The 22,479-nt window shown below is 41.7% G+C and overlaps 1 protein-coding gene across 1 annotated transcript in view; it reads right to left on the reverse strand.

Annotated features, from left to right (window-relative positions):
- Nucleotides 1-8,538: 8,538 nt before the first annotated feature.
- DMRT3 (doublesex and mab-3 related transcription factor 3) overlaps nucleotides 8,539-22,479 on the reverse strand; it is a 54,560-nt gene continuing 40,619 nt past the window's right edge. The window contains exon 2 of the mRNA XM_069223897.1: nucleotides 8,539-10,161. Coding sequence (XP_069079998.1) covers nucleotides 9,200-10,161 — 962 coding nt within the window. The 3' untranslated portion in view covers nucleotides 8,539-9,199. The remainder of the gene's footprint in view (nucleotides 10,162-22,479) is intronic.

Here is a 22,479-nt window from a genome sequence, read left to right on the forward strand (position 1 = left end):
GTGTCCTTACAGAAGCCTAGTGGTGTGAGGTCCCCACCCATGCATTTTCATACCACACATACAGTAGCTGTCCACAGCCTAATAATTCAATCTCCCTCGCACTATTAACGAGTAATGTAGCAGAGTTTATTTGGAAAATATATGTACATACAGCCACATGTCACAAATTTACATTTGAGTCTTCAAGAGAACCTCTCATTGTTTCATTCACTGCCTTATATCTCATACAGAAATAGGTAGGAATCATAACCTCTTCTGTCCAATACCCTTCCTCTAGGGAAAAACACAGCTACAGCAATCACTACACAAGCCGGAGTAATCCTGAGTCGTTTCAAACTAACTACATCCTGCCTGGAGTCACAACCTGTGAGAGCAGCGGAAGATCACTGCCATTAACGAAGCACCTCCCCACTACTCTGGAAAACCTTTTCCCAGGCCTTTCTTGAACAATTACACAATTCCTTGCATCATTGCTAACTGGGCGGCACTATCAGGAGGTTAATTGTCCAGCCAAGGCTATGTCTTGGAATCCGGTGGCACTTCCAATGTGGTGAAATATTCAAATCTTATAAATTGTCTATCATGGAACCAACGGATGGGGCATTTTTTTTTTTTTTTGTGCTTTACAGACTTCTCATTTTCCCCCACGCATTATTCACTCAAAAATTAGACTTCCAGTCACTTTCCAACAATTGTTCCAGATGCCAGGACATACAAGATCATACAATATACATAGGATGCATACATAAGTTGAATCCTAGAGAAGTGTAAACGACCCTCCCCCCCGCAATTCCCACCCCACACAAACACACTATCATCACAGGCCCCGCTGCTCTGTTGGTTCACTATTGTGAGATGGCAGCACATGCTATGAAATATGCTTACCGGCCTCTCTGTACAGCCCTTCTGGGGCTTTTATCTTGTAGTATCCGGGATTCATTCTTGACTATCTTTTCCATGCCTCTATTTGGTCTGTTCCCTGAGCTTCTCTGCTGATATCTCTAGCTAAGCAGAGAAGCCATCCAAAGAGTTGTGCCTGCCAGTCATGTGGCATGGAGCTGTTGATTAGATCATCTGGTGGATAGTCATTCAATGGGCATTTGAAGCAGCTCTTCCTCAAGTAGGCATTGGAATAGTCCTGATTAACCCTCTGTTTCATCGGAGATGATTGATTTCACTTTACAAAATATCTACAACTGTTTTACACAGAAAATTAACACATTTACTGAATTAAAGCAGTACAGTAATAGAACTTCCAAAAAAGTGGAAGTACAGTCAACCCTCCTTGATGTTCCACCTCCTTATCGCCTCCACAAGTGGGGATTTAATACTGGCCAAATGATGGTGGATCTGCCTGCCATTTTAGGGTGCTTGGTCTATCATCAGTTTTGATACAAGAATCACTAAGGAAGACTGCCATGAAATCCACGGTTGTCTTTCTTAGAGGGGTGCTCAAGGATCCCTAGTGTGCTGGGAGACAATGTCAGAGATCCTTCTAATGTGGGTAATGACTACAAACCCCTGTTTACGTGCCTAGCATATGGTGATGGCAATTCCACCATTACACCTTGGCTTTATGAAATTGCTGTTGCAGTTTTCCCTCCACTTGGCTCTTCCTGTGGTGGAGCCTCCAGCACAGGAGAAAAAGCCCTCAGTCCTAAGGTACATTTTTCAAAACAGGTGATGTTACTCCACCAACGAGAAGTAGGCAAGACATCATACTATGATGGATTTAACTTCTGCCTACAAACTTTAATTCAATCACCGACACATTAAATTAGAGCACATCAAAATGATAACATTCTCAAACTTCTAAAGGAAGTGCAAAATACAGAAGACAATCTGTTTGGGTAATAGGCTCTCTCACAGAGAGAGTTTAGGGGAGTAAGCTGCAATGGTGGACGTTCCTCCACAGTTACCATTCACTCCAAGTCTCATGCAAATTATCATTACCTCCAGCCCTAATTCAGGTCTTTGGCTTCCTTCAGGATGACTAACATGAGCGTCAGCATTTGGTCAGGTCAGCACAAGCATGTTGTATACATGTATGTGATGTTTTTGTAGCACAAACCTCACCAAAAGACTATCATCATTGCTCTCAAGAGTATATTATCTGACGATGCATGCACTCCTCGCTTCAAGAATAATATTGCCTGAATCAGACAAATTCTTCAAGCTGCAGGCTTATTAGGGATGCAAAGCATAAATGCTACCATGCACCAATCAGAATTCAGTAATGCTGAGGAAAGGTAGAGCAGGAGAGGTATTCTTCAGATACACTTAGGTCGGAGATGCACCCACAGCCTTTTTCAGTGGAATCTACATAGGTCTGGTTTCTCCCTTTCAGAGGAGGAAGCTTTGGTGTGAGTTGCATTCACACTGACTATTGATTTTGAAAATCGCACAGTGTCTACCCCCAAAGTCTTATCGACCTCCTCCTGCCTCCATCTTCTATGATGTTTTCTTGTGCTATACGTGGAGTATACCGCTGTAACCTACATTTCTCAAATCACCATCTCTTTCAACCACATTTCTGCCCCATTCCCCTGGCTATCCAACATGCTCACCTTATTTCGGCCCCACACCCTGTCGCCTACTCTCATCTCCTAGCCTGCTTTTCTTCTAGGTACCATAGGCAGCTCAAGGTCACTCGCCTTTGCAGTATTGCATCTGCCCCCGCATCTGTCTCACATGTATCTCCCTCCAGCACTGCGTGGCTATATGTAGGGGCTTGACCATGGTTGTGAGCTTGGTAGTGTCTATATACCAGAGTCTACATCAAAGGTGTATTGGTAAACTCAGGACTCACCTTACAGCAGCAACGCACTGCAGGAGCGACCCCATGGGCAGACTTGTAGTTCCTTTACCAGCAACGAAATGTTTACAGGACCTGCAGGGTCATCAATCAGGAATCCTATGCACCAGGATCTACTTGAGCTGGATATCATCGCCACAGGTTTTTTCCCTAAGCAGCTTGTGAGTTTGCAGTTTTCTGCCTGTTACATATCTTTCCATTCCCATTTTGTCTCTTGCTCCCTAGTGTAATGAATGTTTGTGTGGCTCAGGCCAGAGCTGGTTTAGTCCGAGATCACATAAAACAACAATTTAGCCCTGGACACATATGCGCCCCTTGAGAGGCCCCATGATCCTTTTATAACAGAAGGCAGCAGACTCGACCAAAACCTCGCAGGATATGAGGCATGAAGATGTGTTCTTTGCACAACTCATGGAGCGAGAGAGCACAATGCAGGATGAGAGATGTCGGATGCTTGAGAAATAGCGCTTGAGGTCCACAGCTTCTACTACGAGGACCCATTTGGAGCATAGTCTTGCCACTTAATAGGTACAGGATAGTTTGTTCACGCTTACTGTAGTTTTTTTCACTGCCTTTGTGGACAAAGTAATTATTTATTTTAGATGACTACGTCTCCGGCAGTAGCAAACAAATAGATTCCAGGAGGACTCTTTTACTCTTAATGGGAAGGTGAGAGAAGCAGTCTTCTATGAGTGTCACAAGGCACAGAGAACCAGGTTTATTAATATTTTATTAATATTTTATGCAAAGCCGCCTCGCAACCAAAGTTGGTAAATAGTGTTTTGTGTGTGAGAGAGAGAAAGAGAGAGAGAGAGAGAGAGAGCATGAGAGAGAGAGAGAGAAGAGAGAGAGAGAGAGAGAGAGAGAGAGAGAGAGAGAGAGAGAGCATGAGAGAGAGAGCAACACACCACAATATCAACTAAGATCTGGAACTGCTGTTCTATTCCCAAGCTCTGGCGCATTCTCAGGCTGTCTAGTGCCACACACACACACACCCTTGCAGTATAGAGCAAGGGTGTGTGCATAATGTCTAGCATAGGTTTGGTACTAAAAGCGCTTCCAGTACAACATACCGGAGCACATTTACAAAGAAATCACGCAACTCAGTGCAGCAATCAAAGATGATGTGCTGTGCTGTGCTGCGGGAAAGGGAGAGCAGAATAGTAACATATCTGCAAAGGTGGAGCACTTCAGGCTGCCTTGTATGTTGTGTGTATAGAACAGTCTAGGACTCCTTACCCGGTTTGAAAATTCTAGCCTTCTGCTAACCCTCTCCATTATACCTTGTATGAATCCACCTTTTGAGTTTGCACTTGGCCAGCCCTTTGTGAGTGTAGGTGACTGGCTGCATTAGGGTCGCCATGTGCTGCTAAAGTAACTGCAGCACATACCCACCCGACATAAGGCCCATATTTATACTTTTTTATCGCCACATTTGCGTCATTGTTTGACGCAAAAGCGGCGCAAACGTACAAAATACAACTATATTTTGTACGTTTGCGCCGCTTTTGTGTCAAAAAATGCCGCAAATGCGGCGCTAAAAAAGTATAAATATGGGCCTAAGACTTGTATTGTGAATGCATCATCTGTATTTTTAGGAATCCTATTGCCATGGACATGATGGGGAGCTTACAACACGGATCCCTGGACGGTGACTGTTTCATGCACTGGATGCCAGCAAAGTCCACACTATCACACTACAGTTCTATTCAAGCATCCTCCTCTATTCCATTACTCCTGCTGTTCAGGAAGTAGTCGTTCTGCATTCCCTGCAGCTTATGAGACATGAGCAGACAAGGCAGGCTCCCAGTCGATTAATCTCAAGTGATGGTGCAAGGGTGAACGGGACAGCCTGGGGTACATAGATGCAAAACAAGATAACCAGTAATTTGGTGATCAATACCTGCTGTGTCTTCCTGGTTGGATTGTGGGTAAATACATTTGTAGAACATTTGATACTGAGTTCACTGCTCAGCTGAACAAAGCAACCCTTCTTGAAATCTCAAGACACAGATGTTCAGAGTCTGCAGGTAACTTGTCATCTTTCTGCAGAGTACCCACGAAGAGCAGGAACAGCACACTGAAGTACTTTATCCTGGACTTAAAGACCTGCCAGGGATGTTCTGCTATGGGAGCACAGCATAGACACCCGATACCCTGCTTTACAAAATACAGTTCAACTCTCCCCTTCGCACATTTGTGGATACACAACAAAGAGGGCACATTTAATAATGTATAGCACAGTGCAGTAACCAAGTTGGTGCGCTGTATCATGCTCGGTGAGAAAGCATCACAGAACCATATCTACAAAGATGCTCCCAGTACTGGAGGTCTTTCAGGTGGCTTAACGCCACACACAATACCTTTGCATCACAGTGCAAAGGTTAATGTGTGAAGTTCAGAGTAGGTTTTGTACTGGAAGAGTGTCTTTCTAGGACAAAATATTCTGTTAGTAGATAGGGCTTGTTGTCAAAAACCATGGGTGGTAGTGTGAGAACATTTACCACCCATGGGTCGCCAGTTCGAAGTAGAATAAAGTAGGAAAAAGTCCTGTTTGTGTTACTTCAAGGCTACTTCCCAAAAAATGTTTTGCACTGGAAGTAAATACTTCACCAACACTTTGCGCCAGTTTGCATCAATTTTTGTGACTTAGCACTGTGGAGAAATGTTGACAGATCTGCCCTCTGACGTGCGCACACCCCATTGTCCATTATGCATCAGTTGGCACCTGCGTGAATGTACCCCTTCACATGCTGCTTCTTGAATCTGCCCTCTTGTACCACAGCAGCAGCGTGTATTCTGGTTAGGGGTCACTCTCCCATACTAACGATGCCTGGTATCATGTTTTGCAAAGGCAAGATAGCGGCAATGTAAACACAATTTAATTTTATAAATATGTCTATTACTGACTTTTCTTCTAGATTTTTCATGCTGGATGCGACTGAGAATTATGCAAGCAGGAATCCTGAATTTGGTTGTTATACATCGTGTGTTATTCTAATGTACCTTCTGAAACCATGCTTAAAACTGGTTTTAACTAATTATATGTTGGTTTTATAGATTTGCAACCAAGATACAGAAAAGGATTAGCCTAACTAGTAGAAACAGTGGTTAAAGGACACAGGCTTACCACTAAAGGCCTGTTTACAAAGGCAGTACAGAAATATACCCGAGCTGTAATCAAAGTTTCAATCGATGGGCGTCGTTATCAACAGTGCAGCGCTTACAGTGGCCCTGGGGCCTAGGGGTTCTTGGGGCCCATTGGACTCAAAATACATCTGCATTTAACTATCCAACTTTCGGATGGGGGGACAAATTGACCATACTTGCACCAGGGCCCATGGTGCCATTGGTATGCCATCGTTTCCATCCAGTATTCCTGCCCCTATACTCTGCATTTGTTTTTGTTTTATGAAACCAGAATGGGGAATGGCATGTTGGTTCCAGAATAGCAGGGAAACTTCCTACATGTTTTGTCGCAGTTCTAGGTCAGTTCTTGTACAGAAGTACTCCCTTCACTCGACACAGGGAATCTTTGTGCCGCGAAAGAGCTGGACTTACCAGTGATGAGTCTGCACCGAGCGAACTCGGAATTGGTAGAGGGATAACCCCTGCAGAGATACCACTTTGCCCAAGGTATAGTTGTCCCCTAAATATAGACCTGTGTGGAAGAACAATCACAAAATGACTGCATATACCCCATACAGTCATCACGGCTCCTGTTCTGTATGTCCCTGTCCTAATGTATAGAGCTGGTGTGTCTTGCTACAATAATACATACCTGCTTCTCTGAGTTGATGACACTCACTTTTGTGCACATAGGTGCCCGGAGGTCAGACAATTAAATATGAATGAAGTTCAGGTGGGTGTACAGGTGTTCCTATTTCACATTTCCCAGACATCTCTCTGTTTATGAGCATTTCCCTTGTGAAAGCTGAATTAATTAGTAATGATCTGCATTTATTATGGGTTAAGAATTTGTATGAAATTAGGCTAACACAGAAAAAAATGTGCGGCTTGAAAAATGTGCCCACTTGAGTGGCCATCATACAATATGCAAATGCTTTTAGTGAATGCATATTATTATTAGTTATTGTGTACGTCTAGAGAAGAAATGTATTAATATATCATATTAACGATTTCATGCTATGTATTTGTTTTATTAACTTTAGGCAATAAGTTGGAAAGGTTTGGGCCTAGTTGCAAAACCTCATGACAAGCTGCAGTGTTAAAAAAAAAGAAATGGTGGAAAATGTATTGTAAGACTAAAGGATTAATGCTTTCATTGTTCACACTGTGCTGACCAAACAATTTGAAGATGTCTTTAACTTTCTTGTGAGAACTGCTTGTAGAATTATGCTGCACTAGATAATGTAACAAAGTAAACTTGATGCCTGAGACAGAGATGTTCTCAGGAACCAACAATGGATGTACTGACTGGAGTATGGTTTACAACAAAAGAGTTACCTGACGAGCCTGACGATGGGAAATGGAGAAGAGGACCCAATCATTGACGTGTGAAAGACAGTTTAGTTATATCTTAGATTTGGGTTTTAGTTTTTATTGGGCCAACTGTAAACGTGCGAATTCCTGACCAATGACGATGTGGGAAGATTCTTTAGAAAATTCTAACTTAGCCTGACTGCAGAGAAAGTTTCGTGTCATTTTGCCATTCTTTTCTGCGCACACTGTCTTATTCAGTTTGAGGAGTTGAACAGTACCTGATGTCTTTTATTTTCTAACTTTATTGCTTAGCTTGCTAATGGTCGATGCTGATCCCTTAGAAATCGCTACTTAAATGGTTCAGATAGCTTAGAGCCCACCGTGCCTGAGCCATTCCCTTTCACTGTCCCATTGCTTAAGCTGACCAGACGGATGTCCAACTGATGAAGAGAATCGCAGCATGCAGATCCATTGAGGAGAGGTATAACAAAATGCTATTGTTTGTTGTAAGTTTTTGTTCTTTGCTTTCTAGGTACCAACTGCTATTTTGATAGAGTCATAGTTAGACGTTTACCAAATTAACTTTTAACTAAATTACTTTTGCATGAAGTCCAAACATGCTGTGCTAACTGGAGGGTTAGTTAGTAATCCCAATGATGACAAATGTTATTAACTAAGAGTTGATCTTGTTCACCTATTGAATCTAGATGTATGTCATTTCTATTGCGCAGTTATTGTTGCTATTGATTTGTACCATGAATCTTGAATGCTTAATTGTAAATAAATTGGTTAAATTGAGATTCTTTAGAAGATTTGGTCAGTAGGTGTTATTCATATATGTTTATCATTTGGTATTGAGACTAATATACGTGATGTTAGCATTGTTAATATAGGGGAATAAACTTTCTAACTTTTACCAAAGGTGTGGTTATTCATGGCCACATGGGTCATTGTGAGTGAAGTTTACTGACTCAAGATTTTTGACAATAATTGTTGCATACGTTGTTGTCACTTGATTTGGATGTGAACAAACTGAAAGTAGTGATGGTGAGATTCCTCTAAGCAAGGTCAAAAGATCTATTGAACGCGTCCCCTTATGAATAAATTATAAAGTACCAAATAAGGTCAGACGCGCTCACACCCTTTCAGTGAAGTCTACAGCCCTACAAGAAACTCAAGCTATACACGGTGACCTTACATCCGTGGCATAGAGAAACAGATACGCTGCCCAGAGCTATAGTTACACAAGGTTGGTTTCTACAGATATCATTGGCATGAATCGAGCACATCCTTGTTTGTTTATTTCTTCTACAGTCCTTGGCATGCTACATTAACCCGGCAATGTTTCATGGCATGTTCATTTCACAATACATCACATGCAATTCACAAGTGTCATTAATTTTACATTGACAATATTTATAAGTATGTCCCAGCTACTTGAAAAGAAGAGCCATCTGAATTATTTAAACTTTAAAGGTCCAGGCTTCAGTAACACAAATGCATTCTTCCACCTCGTCGTGTTAGAGTCAAGTTCAGGAAGACTGTATAGCAGTAGTTTTTTATGGGCATATACAGATAACACACCCGTTATGTCACATTTGTTGAGCATGTAGTCAAGTTTTTCATCTACTGGAATACTCCAGCTAACACTACTTCGAGAGAAAATCCAGACGTTTAACACTTGATCCCAGTGCCTGTTTTTTTCCTGATTTTCTCACATTTCGTTTTTCCTTCTGGCACATTCACGTTGCCATAAAGTTACTGAAAACAGGCATTTCCAATTAAAGTGTAGAAAAAAAATAAGTTAAGTAGTATTGCTACAGTATAGTTTGAAGTTGAATGATACAATGTTTGCTTATTTAGCTTTGTGTGAATTTGGTTCTAATTCTCGAAGACAAAGTCAAGTATCAGCCATTCTCAAGAATGGGGATGATGTCCATTCTAGGAGGATGTATTGAGTATTCTGGAGTCTGAAGAATCTGAGCGGTCATCATAGTCATCTTCTGTGTAAATGGGCTGCTTGGACCCAATGGGGCATCCATCATCTGGAACAGAGATCCTTGGATCTTCAGAAGAGCGCGTGGGGAGGACTGGGGAACTCCTGAACACACTTGCTGTGTTGCCCGAGAAAGGGCTGACATACTGGGATCTCAGCTGGTACTGTTGCTGCAAAGTCATTGTGTTCCACAAGGTCACATCATTGGGAAGAAATGGACTGGTCTGATTTCTTGCTAAAGTATTCCTTAACATCAGGGGATACCGTGGTGGTTGTGGAAAGGGATGCTGCAAAGGAACTGCCAAAGGATTTGGAACAACATTACTGGAATCTGCAGAGAACCTCAACGTGTCCGGCACTCTGAAGGCAGATCCTACAGACCATTTAGAAGAGGAAATTGGGTAGGAGCTGAGAGCATGTTCAAAGATATGGCTGTTGGAAGGCAGTACCAGGCCATCCTGTTCAGCAGAAGTTCTCTCACCAGTGATTGAAGATCGGCTGGAGAGGAGGATCTCCACAGCGCTCACCAGGTCACCTCCACAGCCTTTCAAGATCAACTCAAGAACTGTTGGTTTTTGGCTCGGGAATATTTTTTTTAACACTTCAAGGGGTGGTCTATTGGCTTTCAAGTTGAAGGGTAGAGACACCGTCCCTGATGGGCCTTCAATCAGGAGGTGGTTTGGCTCGGGTTGGTACTTGGGGCTCTCTGCGCTGCTTTCTGCACTCCCACCACTCTTCGGCCCTGAGTAACCACTTTCATCCACTGAAACTTCATCCGGACTGTCGGGGCTGAAGCACGTCTTAGCTTTGGCCACGTCAGGTGAACTCCTTTGGTCAGTCTCTTTGTCACTGTAGGCATCAACGTTGTCGGTCCCACTGCTGTCAGCCATTCGTTCCTCAGACAGATCTGCAAAGAAAGAAGCACTGGCTTAATTTCCTGGTTACAGTGAGAGTGGGGCTTTAACATGAGCTCATTAACTCTTGCTATTGGTTTAGAAATTAATTGTGAAGAGTTACACAGCAATTTAATTAGCTTAACACATTCCCACTTCTCTAATTGTAAGCAAAAGTAGCTATCCAGAAATTAATATTGAAAATGTTGGCCCTGTGAGAAAACCTTTCATTGATTGTCAATTACAAAAAGTAGAATAACTGTGTCGATATCTTTGTAAGAGTACGCCCTCCTAGCAAAACAATGGCCCGGGTGTAGCTTTACAAGAGAAACAAATGAAATATGCTTCTGAACTAGTTTTAATTAAAATATAGCATCAAAATATAGCTGCTCATGGTCTCCATCAGTTTGGGGCACTTTCCACGGGTATGCTGATGATCCATCCCTAATTCAGGGCAAGATTAAAAAGAACCCCACATCAGTTAGTGCTCATCCATTTAAACATTTCACAAATTTCACCCACTAAAAGCTGAACATTATAATAGGTCTTAACACTACTAAACCTTTTCTACTCCTCAAGGGAGCAAAAACATTTCCCCATGTAAATTCTATTAGTAGCTGATGCCGAACACTCCCTCATCCTTGCGGGGACATTTCTACACTGGAAGGCGGCCAGGGTATAAATGATTTGTGCTCCCTTGTTCCCCTGGATACTGGCAGGGATCTCTATGTTTCACACAATTTCACAATTTCGAGTGAAGTAGTCCTGAAGGTAGAGCACTATCATGTTGTTTTTGTGGGTGTTTGTTTTCAGGAAACAAAGTAACTAACAATGGGCCGGACTCTGTGAGTGTGTTTTCCTTACACATCGGGGTCATTGTTTGATTTTCCTGCCTGGGCCATCCATGACTTGCATGGCAGACCAGGGCAGGATAATTCAGGGATAGTCAGCCCAGCCAATGTAATGTTGGTCGACTGTCAAAAATTAACTGCGTTTCTAAGAAAGATTTCTAAATGGGGCGAGGGAACTGTGAGTTTCGTAAGGCATGAGAACCATCAACTAATAATGGTTCACCCACTCTGCAAAAGTCTAAATAACGCCACGGGTCTTAAGTTACACATGTCTACAAAGTGGACATTTTTACAAAATATTTTTTTGCTATCTCTAATTTTTCCTGCTTGAAAAACACCTGGAATTTGTTGTGAGGACAATTCTAGGAGTAAAATCAAACCAAGTACATTCTTTGTAGGTCCATCTGTCTGGAAACACATTTCCATGTTGGAGAAAATTGAAAGCCAGTACTTAATTTAATCAAGTGTTTGCCGGTGCCCGGACCCTAGACATATTTCTAAACACCTGAATCTATTAATCATTGGCAAACCTATTTTGGAGTAAAGGTCATTATTAGCACACCAAATACAGTAAAATATTAAAAAAATACGACAGACCAAGGCCATCCATACCGACTGAGCTGACCTGGAATAGCCTAAAATGTTACACTTAAGAGTGTGGTGGTTAAAAAGCTAATGTTGGCACTGGCATTTGGCAGCAATAGCAGGAGCTGTGGGTTGGTGCCCGCTGCCGTGGACTCCTGCGACATACCTTGGGTGCTGGCACATACATTTCTGCAGAAGTTGAAAACTAATTAGCACGCATCATTGTAGTTGTCAACACTAGGGAAACGCGATCTTCAGTTTTAAAACAACCTCACTGGTGCCATGTGACTAAATAGACACAATTGGAAAATTAAAAGATACAAATCTTCCGAAAAGTGAAACTATTTTTATTTTGATCTTTCGGCAACACCGCCACCGCGGCTTCTGCCTCTGCTCTCATGCAGCTGCCCACTTTTGATTGCATACACATCTTGCTCAATCATGGAATGCCCGTTTTTAGAAAAGAATACCACAAATTATAACTCTTAAGAAAGATGTCTAACAACCGCTGTAGCTAGTTAAGCTTCCAGGAGACGCTATTTCATAGGGTTTCACAAATTCCCTTATCTTGCGACATGTTTGTGTAACATTGTGTTATTTGCAATATTAAGGCATTACATCTAAGAAGGGCGATTTGGGTCGTTTTTGGTCTCTTGCTCTCTGTTCTCTTCTACACATTTTTAGCAGAGTCTTTCAGTAGGCTGTTCTGCAGTCCGGTTACCTCTTCTTTCTAACTCTTCCCACGTCTTGGCAAGCACATTTGTAAGCCTTTTTGAGGCACTGTAGGGGGCATATTTATACTTTTTGGTGCAAACTGTACTAACGTAGTTTGCACCAAAAAGTTTGGCACTGGCTTGCACCATTTCTGAGCGTCAGACGGGCACCATATTTATGGAATGATGCAAGCCAGTACAAAGGGAAGGCTATCGTAAAAAAAATGACGTTAGGGGCTGGCGGTATGGGAGAAGGGTGGTTTGCACCAAAAAATAAAGTTAGGAAGGTTAGAGTAAAAAGAATGAATCTAACCACCCTAGCATCATTTTCTGATGCAAAACCATCCATACCACATGACTTCTGTCTTAGAAAAGATAGGAGTCATGCCCACCACCCCAATGACAAGCACAGGGGACAAGGGTCCCCTGGGTATGGCCATTGTACCCAGTGCCATGTAGGGAGGCCCATTTCAGGGCCCCCAATGGCACTTTAAAAAAAAAAAAAAATACTTACCTGTACTTACCTATACTTACCTGGGATGGGATATCCCATCCTCTGCTGTCCCTCTGGTGTAGGTGTGGGTGTTCCTGGGGCCTTGGGAGGGCACCTGTGGGCTTATTCCATGGTGTTCTATCATGGAAATAAGCCCACAGGTCCCTTAACAACTGCCCTGACACAGGCGTTAAATAATGGTGCAAAGCAAGCTTGGCAGCATTATTTGACCCCTCCTCCCCGTGTGTGATTTTAGCACGGCGGATAAATATGGCGCTAAGACCATAGAGTCATTTTTTTCACTGGAACTCCCACTTTGCCTCTCATTGACGCAAGGTTGGTTTCCACGTCCAAAAAATGACTTTCACTGTATAAATATGGAGTTAGTTTTGCACCGTAAAAAAAAATGACGCAAATTCGTCTCAAACCAAGTATAAATATGCCCTCAAATGTTGTAATGGCGGAAGGGTTTCTGTGGCGAACAAACCACAGAGTTTTCCCTGGGAATAAATACTGACATTTTAGCCAAGTCTGATGGTTAATGTTCTTTATCATATGCTTGAATTTTTTTTTTAATGTTGTGCTATGGAAGTAGGGGGACTTTGTCATTCTATTAAGAAGCATATGATATCCCTGCTCCCTCATCTGAAGAATTCCAAATTTGTCATCAAATGCCTTCATTCCAAACTCAATGTTGAAAGTGACTGTTACCAGACAATGCACCCCATTTTGAACAAATATGCCTTCTTCACGTTTGTTTAAAACAAATCATGCGATATGCCGGTCACCCTACATACCAAATCCCTCTTTCACACTGGCACTCACCCAAGGCCAGTTCTAGGCATGAAGGGCTGGAGACTATCTTAAAGTGGGGGATATCTTTAATAAGGGCACCCCTAAAACCTTTGAGAAATGGAAAAGGGGCTTCAAGGTGGGTTAAACAGAGAGACTTTGGTACACTCAAATCAGACACTGGGGCCCATATTTATACTTTTTGGCACTGAAGCGTCAAAAAGTTTACCGCCGACTAGCACCATACCAAGATGCCGACTGGGTGTCATACTTATGGTATGACGCTAGCCGGTGGTAAGGTCCGGCTAGCATTGTAGAAATGGACGCTAGCCAGGTGTGGGAGGCATAGGGGGAACAGGAGGTTTAGCGTCAGAAGACGACGCTAGTACAGGCAGAGGCAAAAAAAAAGCCTCATTTTTTAACGTTAAAACCCCATGGACATGACTCCTGTTTCAGTTAAGACAGAAGTCATGCCCCCCAGCCCAATGGGCAAGCCCAGGGGACTTGTCCCCTGGGCATGGCCATTGGGCACAGTGCACTTTAGGGGGGCCCAAGTTATGCCCCCCCAATGCACTTTGAAAAAAAAATTAAAAATACTTACCTGGACTTACCAGGGATTGGTCCCCCCATTCTTAAGTGTCCTTCAGGTGTGGGTGCAGGTGGGTGGGGGTGTCCTTGGGGGCAGAGAAGTGCACCTGTGGGCTGTTTCCATGGTTTCTGACCATGGAAAAAGGCCCACAGGTCCCCTAATGCCTGCCCATACACAGGCGTTAAATAATGGCACTAAGCAGGCTTAGCGCCATTTGAGGCCCTCCTCCTCCCATGCATGATTTTTGCATGGGAGGATAAATAAGGCACTAGGGTCTTGGAGTAATTTTTTGCACGGTAACACCTACCTTGCATCTCATTGACGCAAGGTAGTTTTCCGCAGGCAAAAAATGACTTTAACTCCAATATTTTGGTGCTAGACATGTCTAGCACCAAAATATAAATATGAGGTTAAGTTTGCGCCGGATTTGCGTTAAAACAATGACACAAATCCGGCACAAACAGAGCAAAGATATGCCCGTAAGTATTGCTCTGTTTTTCTCTCATTCAGGGCTGGTGCACTTTAGGCTGCCATGCACCAATGCACCTATCCCTGCACTTTAGTTCAAGTGTGTGTGGGTTCTGTCAAGCATAGGTTTTTTACTGGAAGGACCCAGTACAAAAGATCCGATAAGCTACATCCTATATTGTTAAGGGAACTGCATAATGCATTAGCAAAGTCACTATCAGAGATTTCATAGACATTCCTATAGGAATGTGAAGCACCACAGGATGGTGAATGTACAGGATTGATACTTACATTCAACAAACATTGAGAAATCTCATAGGTTTGTTTCCAGTCTCGACACAGATAGTTTTCTCAGTCTGTGGAAGATAGCATTCCCTATCATACCTTATAGACTGGGCTTTGGGTCAGTTCTCTGCTCATTGTTAGATGGCTTTCTACACTAACTCGGTTCCCTGCTCCAGATTGGGTGACTTTCCTACCTTTACTTGTGTTTGTCACACTCTTGGAGTATGTCTTCTTCACATTTGCTTTTGACTGGATGAGTTGCATCCACGGTATACCTTGAGGGGCATATTTACAAGCCTGGTGTGCCACCGAAGTGTCACTTTTTGTGACGCTCCAGTGGTGTAAACTGCAGAACCATATACATGAGGCTATGCAAAGCCACTTTGCGTCGCTTTTCATGGCATCATAGATATGGAGCAAGGCAGCGCAAGTCACTGCATGGCTTACTCTGCATCAGGGGAGCCTTCCATGGGTGTTGCAGAGAGTTTTCCATGCAACATCCATGGATTTTGACACTGCCCCAGATTTACTAAATTCTATAAACTTGGGACAGCGCCAAAACCTTACGCCTGCCCATCGTGGCGTAATGAGGAGAAATGTTTATATTTCTCCTTGTTTTTTCCTCTTTCCATGTGTGCTGCGTTCTGTAGCACACGTGGAAAGAGAAAAACACCTCTCTGGATTGTTTTTGTGCAGGAAGGTGAGCCTTGCTGCACAAAAGCATTCCTGCATGCAACGCAGACACCCTTGCACCATGGTACAAGGGTGCCTGCATTGGCGCTAGTCACCAAATTTGCACCAGCACTGGGTGAAAGGACAGGAATGCACCGTATTCATAAATATCGCGCATTCCTGCCTTTTCACATAAGGCGTAAGGAAGCATAACAAAAAGATTTGTGACACTCACCTATGACAACCAGTTGTAAATATACCCCTGAGTGTGCATATTCTTTCCCTTGTTGCTTCAACATTCCCAACCCCAAATTTCTACAACCACCCTCCCTTTGAGTAAAGGTGGGCAAGCCACTGAAAGGTTGAGCCAGGCTCTGGCTCAGCTTGAGGTCCTGTTGGAACCTCAGCCCATAACGAATGGAGCCTTCATGTGGCTTCTTCCAGCCTCCCTCCCTGTACTCTGGCTGTCGCCTTATGGCCATAGGTGTTGACTGTGGAACTGGGTGAACTAGGTTTGAGTCTCAGCATTGGCTCAACATCCTGTGATCCTTGAAAATTCAGTGTATCTCACCAAGCCTGTAACCAATGAATGGTGATCTTGAGTAATGTAATTAGTGCTCATGTAAAGCACTCCAATGCTTTGAAATCGAGTTCATGCCATATAAAAAGTGCAAAAAACTGCACAAAGAGGTAAACACAAAGCTTTAACATAAGGAAAGACAGATACCCATTTCCTGGCTGATTTGTGCAAAGAGAAGTTAGAAAACCTAGTTAACTGTGACTTCCCCGTTTAAGCTTTGTGATCCTAGATACATAATTTATTTAATCAAAACTCTATTTTTTTCATTAATGCTTATGAAAGCACATTCAAATATGTGAGTTCAGAATACAAGTTGTACAAACACCTATTGCATTTGATTTAATACACCATACTGTGAAATATTAATGTCATAGCTTCACATATAATAAGTAGTAAATGTCTTTTGGATTTTGAAGTGCCTTTATCATATTTTGCATTATGTTTATGGTATGATTTACATAGCAAACATTTTCAGGGCTTGGCTTGTGCATAGGCTCTAAGATCTGAGCCAGAACCTAGGATTGTCTCTTTCTATTAATTTGTTGGCTTGCCCGCCTATATCTTTAAGTCTCCATTATTAAGCACTGCAGCAGTGTTGCTGTGCTCTCTTTCCCCTAATCCACTTCTCTTTCCCTTCTTCAACCTCTTGTTCCCCTTCCCTGGCTGTCTTTCCCCTCCCTGCTCGATGGTGACCACAGCTATTTGCTTTTAAGTGATGGATGTATTTTAAAATGTCATTTGCACTGGCAAAGCCAAGAGTGGCAACTAACTTGAAAGCATGTTTGCTATACTTTCAAGTTGGCCACCATGTTGTGTGATGCAACATGGTGGCAAATATAAAGGTATAAGAATGTTTTTTCAAAGCCTTTAAGATGGTCATCACATCCCATCACAAAACATAGTGTGACACAACATTGCAGCCATCTTGAAAGGATAAAACCATAATTTTCTGTATTTTCAATGTAGCTGTCAAAATGTGTCACACAATATGGTAGCCATCTTGAAAGCATAGGAAATACACTTTCAAGATGGGCAGTTACCAATATTGTCTGTATCATTGCGTCGCAATAATAAAAGCATTAGGAAAGTGAATTGCAACAAACTAATCAGTGGCAGGGTCAAACCACCTGGTTTTACCAATGCTTCTTTTTATTTGTAACAATATGTTTGTGTTCGTGTGTGTGTGTGTGTGACTGTGCGTGTTTGTACATCCATTAGAATCATATTAGAATGTCATTAGGAATGGATGAATGAGAAAACTAGAGCATGAATTAGATAATGAAAGAATGAAGAAGCAAATGAAAATGCAATGATGGGTAAAAGAAAAACAGAGTATGAAGGTAAATAATGGGATGGGTAAATGGATGAGTTGATATATGGGTCAATTAATGAATAAGTGAAAGTGTGATGGTGGCTGAACGGACCAATAACAGTGTGTGGAAGATTCGATTACTGAATGGACATAAGTATGAGGATGGATTGTTGAATGGATGATAGCTTGAGGAAGGATGGGTAGATGGATGGGAGGCTGGCCGGCTCACTGTCTTGCTGGATGGATGGATGGGCAAATGGACAAATGAGAGTGTAATGTAGAGAAATGAATTATTGCTTGAATTAGAGTGTGAGGATGAAGGGATGGAGTTATGAGAGTGCGAGGATGGATTCATAGGCAAATGGATTATAAATGATTGAGGATGGATAAATTGATTATTCGATGTAAGTTTAAGCATTATGAATTAATATATGAACATAAAGATGTGTGAGGTATGACTGATGAATGAATGATATAATAGGAATTAATGAATTAATAAGAGTGTGTGAATAGATGCCTTATATCTAGAAAATCGTGAGTAATCCAGATCTAACCCCACAGAAAGACACTGTTACCTTCCGAAAATGTTTTGTGAATCGTGCCTTATGTGTCTTCTAGGTAATGTTGGTGTCAGGAACATCAACAAAGTATGCATTACATCTGGTCAAAGTTGGAGAGGGTTTGGAGGGACAATCAGATTAGAGGGATATTGATATTAGGTGGATATAGATATCTGGTATATTTATGGTTTCTTACACTTAGGCATTCAGACAATTTGTATCTTGAATATTGATTTCACATAATTAATACAGAATGCAATTTTAAGCAACATTCTATATTTCTAAGATGGAAGCGGAAATGGTGAGTTTCCTGGTGTATCCTTCCCAAACGAAGAAGGCATCCGCACAGTAACAGTCACATTCCAAATGAGAAGAAACATTAATTAGGACGTGGTGGCTATATTTGAACTCTAGTTTAGAAAGGAATTTACCCTGAAGAATCTTGCTTCCCAATGGCAATTTTTGTCCACTCACAGCATGGTCACTTAAAGACTTATTTGTACTAGAGCTATCTCTGGCAAATCCAGTTTGTGGTATCAGCTGAATTTCTTCCATGAAACTGATGGTAGTTGGAGTGCTACTATCTGTATTTGAAAGGACTTGAATTCGAAAATAGAGCTACCCTCTGGATCAAAAGGGACAAGATATAACAGCCACCCAACAGACTGTTTTCCCTTTAAGCTAATATCGGACCACAAGTGACCAAATATCAACACAAACATGTTTTCTCCTGATTTCTAACGAGCAGTATATTACAAAATACTCATTCACTGTGCATACATAAAAAATATACAATGAAATATTGTTTCAATAAAACATCCACTGTTGTAAAGCCCCCATCTTCTTCAAAACCTGCAACATTACAGACAAAGAAGCAAGAATCTGTGCACCAGCAACCCTGATTAAAAGACAAACACTTCTGGCAACCAACACACCAAAGGTGTCAGGTAATAGCTTATCTTAAAAGCAAGAAGTAAATCAATGCACTAAGGTTCTACAGAATTATCCACACAACAGGCTTTCACCTTCACTCCTGCAATTTTAAAAGGAGCTCCAAACCCCACTTCTTCAGGGTACACATCATTATCAAACAATAAAGAAGTGCTGCATTAACGTAACAGTTAGTACAATTATATTTTCACTAAGGTAAATCTACTGATATCATTTTGTTTTGCTTTCATTAAAGTTCTTCAGAGGGACTTCACCTTCTTAGTTGGAGTTCACCCTGAATTCTGTAGCACATTTGAAATGTTAAAATAGCAAAGTACCTGTTTATAGGAAGGGAGACATTTTAGTGAAAGGAGATTACTTCATTGAGAATTGATCAGTATTGACTACTAAAATGCATTTTGAAAAAAAGAATGAAAGATGTCAGAACTGCATCCATTATATTGAAGCGGGGAATTAATGAAGGCATATCTGTGATAGAGTCCATGCTTCTATTCTTGAGCACTACCACAATCTACGTTGCTGTCTCTGATAGACCTACAGGTTTATATGAAAGGGAGGGCAAGGGTGATTTTTCACTATTGGGTGCAACAGTATGAGACCCCGATGCATGGGAAAGAGTTTTTTGTAAGCCTTCCTAATTGAAGTTATCCCTTCACCCAGGTTTTCATGCCCAATGCAGCTGTGAATCCATTGTTGGTAATGTGCAGTCCGTTCTGACTTTGTCTGATGTAAAGACTACTCACAGGTACCCACCCACTTCCAGGTATGGCAGACTCAACATACGATCGCATTGGTAAGATACCGGCCTACATGAGAACTTTTGGGAAGAAAATGCAGTTCATAAGATGGCATAAATATTGTCCTCTGTGTTAGACTTCTGAAGCTAAGGAATATATAAAAACTTCCCTTAAAACGTGTGTCTCAAATACCCCTATGAAAGGTATAAAATTATCTTAAATTAAAATGTTGAAACTCCCTGCTACCATTACTCTTCAAGATATGTCCTGAAATGTAATTGGGAAATAAACATTTGCATGGAGCAAAGCACACTTAATACACATACATGCAAAGTAGTCCTGGCCCTTTAGTATACCTCCATAACAAAATTGCTGTCCAGAGAGTTTCATTTTTCACTTGTGTTTTTGTATCATTAGAGAAGCAATTTAGCTAGGGTAGACATTGCTAATCCAGGTAAATTTTTTTGAATTACATTTTTAAAACTGGCGAATGTGTTGCAGTGATGATGTAATATTTCACAAACCATGAGACCTATATACTTCATTTTGGTGTCAAAATATAGGTTTTGGAGGTCAGGAAGTCTTATGGAGAAAGAAAATAACTCCTCGATGCAACCTTTCCGCCATTTTCCAAAATAACAGCTCTGTAATGATGTGTTTTAGCCATCATATTGGTAATTTGTTTTAATATTGTTTTTGTTTCAGGTTTTCAGTTGATTCAAATTCGTAAACATGAGCAAAGCAGGTGGTTGCAGAGGATCTTTACCTCCTGATAGAGTGTTGCTAACTACAAAATCGGAGGACTCCTTCAACAATGAAAAATGTGTCATATGCCAAACTAATCTGAAAGAAAGCTAACATGAACTGTGGCTGGACAGAAGAGAGTTCAAATTGCAGCAGAAATATGGCACGAGGAAGTTCACAAATGATTGAAACTGATGGTTGGAGAGGATCACATTTTTTATCATTGTAACAACAAATGTATACAATGGAAAAATGCCTGGAAAAAATAGTAAAAAAATAGCACAAACCAGTGAATCACAACAAGAATCTGAGTCTTCTGAGAAAGTGACGACAACCAAGCCCAGCAGCAACGTAACTGCCAGCCTTTGGTTAAGTTTGCACTCTTTGAAAAAGCAAATGAAGTTTAAAGGATACTTTTGAGGGCTGGCTACGGGTTCACACTCAGCGAGATTGTATAAATAATGGTCAACATTGATGAAACTGAATTGATCCATAATAATGAAATTAAGATTTTTCTGGTGAGAATGTACAATGACAGAATTAGTTTTTCTCAGTCTAACAGAAACCTCAACAGACGGCTCTGTTTACGGAGTCACACGGACCCCCAGATAAAGTCTGGGGTTTGGGATCCAATACTTAGACCCCTTTTTGCCTTCGAAGTTGCCCAACTTCAAAGGAAAGTCTCTGTTGTTCACAAGATCCTGCCTTGCCCAGGCCTGGTTCCAGACGGACACCAGGGGGTTGGAGACTGCTTTGTGATAGGGCAGGCACAGCCCTTTCAGGTGTAAGTGACCACTCCTCCCTCCAGCCTAGCTCTGATGGCCCAAAAGGATATGCAGGTTACACCCCAGCACCCTTTGTGTTACTGTCTAGTGGAGATGCACTAACAGCCCAACTATCAGTCTGACCCAGACAAGGAATCCACAAACAGGCAGAGTCACGAAATGGTTTAAGCAAGAAAATGCTCACTTTCTAAAAGTGCCATTTTCAAACTAACAATCCAAAAACCGCCTTCACTAAAAAATTAATTTTTAGATTGTGAGTTCAGAGATCCCAAACTCCATACTTCTATCTGCTCTCAAAGGGAAACTGTACTTTAAGGCTATTTGAAGGCAGCCCCATGTTAATCTATGAGAGAGATAGGCCTTGCAACACTGAAATACAAATTTGGCAGTATTTCACTGTTAGAACATGTAAAAACACACAGATAAATGTCCTACTTTTAACATACACTGCAGCCTGCCCATGGTGCTACCTAGGGCCTACCTTGGGGGTGCCTTACATGCATAAAAAGGGAAGGTTTGGGCCTGGCAAGTGGGTACACTTGCCAAATCAAATTAGCAGTTTAAAAACACACTCAGACACTGCAGTGGCAGGTCTGAGCCATGTTTTCAGGGCTACTCATGTGGGTGGCACAATCAGTGCTGCAGGCCCACTAGTAGCAGTTGATTTATAGACCCTGAGCAACTCTAGTGCATTTTCTTAGGCACTTACGAGTAAATCAAATATGCCAAGTATGGAAAAGTCAATTACACATACAATTTCTCATAGGGAGCACTTGCACTTTAGCACTGGTCAGCAGTGGCAAAGTGCCCAGAGTAACAAAAACAGCAAAACAGAGTCCAGCACACAGCAAAAACTTAGGAAGTAGAGACAAAAAGTTAAGGGAGACCATGCCAAGGATGCCAGGTCTAACAGCAATGTTTGCAGACAGATGACAAATTAAAAATAAATGGACCACCCTGAAAATGTTCCTCACCACGAAATTGTGGGAAAAAGAGGGGAACATTTTAATAAACATGTTGACAGCTTTCTTCATTTCATGCAGCAGCAAGGAAACCCCTTTGAAATGACTAAGCCTGTGCGACTACACAACTTTGTGACCAAACAATATGTAGATAACGATATAAAGACACATCTATTAGATGGCTTGGAACATGGATCGAAACTATATGCAAACCTGAAGCAGGAGAGAGTTGTATTGAGAGAGAGAAAGCTGT

This window comes from Pleurodeles waltl, chromosome 1_1 (genome assembly GCF_031143425.1).
Source record: "Pleurodeles waltl isolate 20211129_DDA chromosome 1_1, aPleWal1.hap1.20221129, whole genome shotgun sequence".
NCBI lineage: Eukaryota > Metazoa > Chordata > Amphibia > Caudata > Salamandridae > Pleurodeles > Pleurodeles waltl.